General features: G+C 41.9%; 1 protein-coding gene across 1 annotated transcript; it reads left to right on the plus strand.

Annotated features, from left to right (window-relative positions):
* Window positions 1-332: 332 nt before the first annotated feature.
* On the plus strand, window positions 333-5,200 carry snai1a (snail family zinc finger 1a). Its single transcript, XM_084728400.1, has 3 exons — window positions 333-665; window positions 1,413-1,934; window positions 3,711-5,200. Exons 1-3 carry the CDS (start codon window positions 590-592, stop codon window positions 3,893-3,895), a joined length of 783 nt encoding a protein of 260 aa, XP_084584526.1. The 5' UTR covers window positions 333-589; the 3' UTR covers window positions 3,896-5,200.
* Window positions 5,201-5,570: the final 370 nt, after the last annotated feature.

Raw genomic sequence — 5,570 nt, forward strand, 5'->3', positions numbered from 1 at the left:
ACCAGGAATTGCAGAGTTTAAACACCGAACAATATATGTGGCAAACTGTTCCTCATCACATTTCCAGGTATCTACATATCTGCGTAATAAACGCACCACACAGTGCCGCAGTATGTGATCATAAATTATGTCCCTGGCGTGGTCATTTCCACGCAGTAATTATAATCATCTGCTACTGTTCCTTCACCTTTTCTCGTCTGTGGGTCAACACCAGCGGACTGCTGTGTGTGTGAGAACGCTGTGAGGCTCGTGTATTTGTTGTTGTAAAGTGTGTGTGAGCATGAAGGCTTCATCCTGCGCACTTGATAGGAGGTGGGGAGGGCCCTCGGGGCGAGCACACCCCTGCCGCCCGCCTGTGTCAGAGTATTTCAGAACAGAGGCCAGCATTTAGTCATTTTCTATCAAAGCTGCACACACGCACTCGTCTGCTCGAGTCCACTGTAAACTCGTGGACTAAAGGAGGATATTTCTCGGTTCCCTGCGGATTCTGAGGGCGAAGACTCGATTTAGTTTTTCCATTCTTGTACAAAGTGTGCGTCGTGACCACAGGATACTTTTACGCACAGTTTTTTTCACGCTCGCAGGGACGATGCCTCGATCTTTCTTGGTCAAAAAGTACTTCGCCAAACAAAAGCCAAACTACAGTGAGCTGGAATGTCAGAATGGTGAGTTAAAAAGTTTTTTTGTTGCTTATATGAGTTCCTTACATAAGTGCGCAAAGTACAAAAAAACACCTGTTTGTGGTTCCTTTAAGTTTGGGTGCGACGTTTTTGGGGTGAGGCAAATATATAGACTGTAGTTTGGAAATACACTGTTTTGTGCTTTTAGTTGTGGTTCAACTACAAACCGACAACTCCCCGTTCAAGTCGGGGCCCGTTAGATGCACTTTCCCCCCTTTCTGGAACCAGACAGAGCTCCATTCATGTTACAAGCCCTTGTGAATACGTGGGAGGAAACGGCCCATGAAGCCTTCCCATGGTTCCAGCTTCATGCTCATTAACTGCTGAGAAAAAACAAGAAAGTAACAAAATAAATACAGAAAGTATAGGTGCTTTGGTGAAAGTTTATAAAATACATTTCAAATAATAATAGTAATGGTAATACAATTTTATTGTGATTATTGTCTTCTAATATACAGTGTCCTTTTTTTTTATCTGAACCTTAAGTCTGTAGTAAAGTTTGAAGTGAAATTTAATAACTTTATTTATACACTACCTTTAAAGAACAGAGTTTAGGCAAGCAAAAGCAAGATACCCAGGAGGCAACATAACAACAGAAAGACAAACAAAACAAGACAAAATTAAGTTAAAGTTCTGGTAAAGTAGTGAATCTGTTGTTCCATAATTTAATCAAATATGATTTGACTTTTGTATGCTGACTTTATGTTTGAACCTTCATCCCTCTTGTCTCAGATACTTCACTGGAGAGGTTTCCTCTTGCTGAGCTCTCCTCAGGGGACAACACCTCCACTGCCACCTGCTTCACAACAGGTCTGGTGTGGGACCTGAGCGTCCTGCCCACGCTCTACCTGCCCACCTCCCAGACAGAGCCCACTGTCGCCCCGGGCCCCTTGGACCTCAGCTCTCCGTCCAGCCTCAGCAGCAGTGCCAGCAGCTGCGGCGAGGAGGATGAGGGACGCACCTCAGACCCCCCCAGCCCCGAGCCCGTGCATACGTATGCCCCTCGGCAGCGGATGAAATGCACCGGCGTCATGGCTCATAGTATCAGCCCACCTGAGGAAGAGGAGGAGAGGGAGGCCCCCGTCACAGCGGTCCGGCCAGCCTTCCTCTGCAAGCACTGCCCTAAAGAGTACACCAGCCTTGGCGCTCTGAAGATGCACATCCGCTCACACACCCTGCCCTGCGTGTGCACCACCTGTGGAAAGGCATTCTCCAGGCCGTGGCTGCTGCGCGGCCACATCCGCACACACACAGGTAAAGATACTCTATACAACATTACACATCCTTCCTCATCTGCTAAAATTCCATGTTATTGTTGAGTCATGAATGAAGAAATCAGTGTACGTGTTGCTATAAAACTGAGTCAGCAGGTCACTCCTATGCCATCATGGAGCAGGATATCCATGACAATCAGTGTGATGAGCTCAAACACTTGATGAGCAGACATGATCACATGGGGAAGCCCTGTGTAGACCCTGCACTCATTGATCACTCTTTGTGTTTAATGTCCCAGTAACAATGACTCGTCGGCTAATTATCTTATCACGGCTGCTGCTGCTGCAGGGGAAGACAACAGGTTGGGGACACAGGAGTGACAAAAGGGCTCAAAGAATGCCTGAGGGCTCTAGCTGCTATCACTTAGTACCTGCAGCAACTTGTTAGCGTGCTAATCTCATTTGGCTCTGATTGAATCATGCTAATTCAGTCAGCCTCTGACCCCACCAGCTTACCATGTGCTTCTTCATTATCTTAAGAATGTGTGTGTGTGTTTGTGTGTGTGTGAGGTGTTAATGGAAGGCTCTTGTGAACTCAGAGAGAGACGCCTGACCGTTGTCACCTCCCTGAAAGAAATCGTACAGGACTTTAGTGGAATCAACTAATCTTTTCTTGCTAACATAACACAAATATACAAGTTTTATTTATTCAAGTTACTCATAAGCATGAGTTCCTCTAACTTCAAGAGTTTTCACTTGAAATGATGAGTTGAATGAATGTACTGTACAGAGTTCAATCAACATATTAAATTAAGTTTCCAAGGAAATGTTATCAGCATATTAGCAGACTTCCCAGCATGCACTATTTTAGAGCTAAAACTCCTGAGACTCTGTTTTTTTTGGTTTGAAGAAAACGCATATGATGAAAACCTGCTGTGTCCCTAATAGACTTTAAAATAAGTTGTGGTTGCTTGTTTTCACAATAATGGAAAGCTTGTGAACAATAATGAAGGTTAGTATTTAATTCAGTCTTTTATAATGTTCATCAGTGTGACTGAAGAGTTGTTAGCTCAACTTAATATCAAGTTAAGCTATCTCAAGGTTAATGAACACATTTACTCAAGTACAACTGAATTAATTTCAAGTTTATTTGACTAGAAATGTTTATTTGTTTGAATCATTACAAAACTCCCTCAACTTGTCTTTTCAAAGTCAGTCAACTTAAAATTTTGAGGCAGCCCGGACACGAACTTTTTAAGCTAGAACAAATAGGTTATTTTTACCGTTTAGCAAGAAAATGTAAGAGGAAACAAAATTTGTGCTTGTCAGCGTGAACGAAGAGTTGGTTCAACTTAATATCTTATTGAACATGTTTTCTCAAATACAACTGAATTTATATCAAATTTGACTAGAAAAGTTTATTTGTTGTGAATCATTACAACATAACTTCAGCTTGTGTTTTCAAATTCAGTCCACCTAAAATTTTGAGGTGGCCCAGACACTAGCTGTTTTAAGTTACAACCTTTTGTTTTCACAGTGTAATGTTTGTCAGTGTGACTTAAGAGTTGTTGGCTCAACGTAATACCTTAACCTCATTACACATTTTTTCTGAAGTACAACTAAATTAAAAAATGTATTTGATTGGAAAAGTTTCTTTGTTTGAATCTTTATAAAATTCCCTCAACTTGAAACTTAAAATTTTAAGTTAAATCAAATAGTTTATCTTTACAGTAATGAGGACTGCCAAAAAAGTCACAACTAAAAGGCGGGCCAATGAAGTTATATGACATGTGTTTCCTCCTTTTTTTCCGTCCAGGTGAGCGCCCATTCTCCTGCCCCCACTGCAACCGGGCCTTTGCCGACCGCTCTAACCTGCGGGCTCACCTGCAGACCCACGCTGAGGTGAAGAAGTACCAGTGTGGCATCTGCTCTCGCACCTTCAGCCGCATGTCGCTGCTGCAGAAACACAGCTCCTCAGGGTGCTGCTCCACGGCGGTGTGAGACACCACCACAGGGACAGACAGACAGAGGGGACCCACTCAGAGCTCAGGGCAGTGGAGGGCTAAACAAGCCCGGCTGGCCTGTTTGACTACCTGTAAGGCCACAAAGAGCATGAAAACGGTCTGTTTTAAGAGACTTGGAGGGAACCGAGCCTCGTTATTGGATCCGACTTTACAAGCCTTTTAGCTCCTCAAAACATCTGAGGAGCAGTATTTTTTTTTTTCTTCTGATCTAGATTGAGGTCCTGAGGCTGGACCAAAACGCTCACTTGATATCAGCCCCCTTGTTGCTATTGTGCCCATTCCAAAGACCAAATATGTAGAGTGAACTCATCGGGGTAAGAGGTGTTCTTTCCTGTCTCTGTCCTGGCGCTGGCCGGCTCAGGATCACGGCCTAGACACAGCTGCTGAGAGGTAGGGGTGCGTGGGTGGAATAAATCTCTCAGCGTGCCTCAAATCACACACACACACACACACACACACACACTTACACAGACACAAAAGCAAATGCACACAGCTGTCCCTGGTACTGTGGTGTAGATAGACGAGGTGCTAACAGGTGCTACAGCCATGACCTTCGCTGGTTGATAGCAGGTGACTTCCACTGCCCTTGGTTTGCTTAAGAAAAAAGAGGAAGCATATCATCACAAAAGAATGGCATCAGTTAGTCTTTCTTCACCAGCGGGGATCATTTTTAAGCCTCTGTTTTGACTACATACAAACCTTCTCTTTAATCTGATGATTTTCAGAGATAGGAAAAGACGCTCAGACGCTGTTTTTTTTTTTCCAAAGAAGCTTCACTTTGCAGCGCCGCTGCAACGTGGATGACAATGCAAAGCCATGCACTCCTCAAGGTTACCACAGTGTTAATAATAATAAACAGCCAAAGCCATATTTTGTAAATGAATTTGTGCCTTGAAAATGTATTAACTTTTGAAACCAAAAATGTGCCTCTTTTACCTCAGTTAGTATTTGTGGGTTTAAAAGAAACATTGATTGCAGTATTAGTAGAAATTAGCTCCAAACAAACGGTTTGAAATGCAAGAAGGCTGGGACCAAAGATTCTTAAGGTTTACGCTATGGAGACATGGCTGTCTAATATGTGATAGGAACTCTGTAAATGGACAGTACAAAGATGAATTTTTCACTTTCCTAAACCTTTTTATGGCAGTGTTTTATAGTGCAATGTGCAGATGATGATGTGTTATTTCAATTTTGTACCATTTTGCTTGTGTGTTCACTTCAATTTCTTGTATGTTGTAACTGATAAATTTTCATTCAATAAAGTAATTTATGTTTATTAAAACTTGGCATTTCATTACATTAGCATAAAGATCCACAGTGGCACACTGTAAAATTATTATATTGTATGAATGTTTGTTTTAACTGTCCAGGCTGCCTTAAAATTTTGAGTGGTCTGAATTTGAAAAGAGATGTTGAGATTATTTTGTAATGATTCAAAACAATTTCTTTAATCAAACAAATGTAATATTAATTCAATTGTACTTGAGAAAATATGCTCAATAAGCATAAGATATTAAGTAGAACCAACAGCTCTCAAGTCACAAACATTGCGAACAAACTTGATTTCTTTTTACATTTTCTCACTTTGAAAAGTCAGTTCTTCAAACTATAAAAAAGAAGGGTCTCAGGAGAGTTATAACTCTCACAATGCA

This window comes from Lutjanus erythropterus, chromosome 2 (assembly GCF_056507025.1).
Source record: "Lutjanus erythropterus isolate fLutEry1 chromosome 2, fLutEry1.hap2, whole genome shotgun sequence".
In the NCBI taxonomy this organism is placed as follows: Eukaryota; Metazoa; Chordata; class Actinopteri; order Lutjaniformes; family Lutjanidae; genus Lutjanus; species Lutjanus erythropterus.

Coding starts and splice junctions, on each gene's coding strand:
- snai1a (XM_084728400.1), top strand. CDS start 590: ATGCCTCGATCTTTCTTGGTCAAAAAGTACTTCGCCAAACAAAAGCCA. Junction 666..1,412: donor TGAGCTGGAATGTCAGAATG/GTGAGTTAAAAA, acceptor CTCTTGTCTCAG/ATACTTCACTGGAGAGGTTT. Junction 1,935..3,710: donor CCACATCCGCACACACACAG/GTAAAGATACTC, acceptor TTTTCCGTCCAG/GTGAGCGCCCATTCTCCTGC.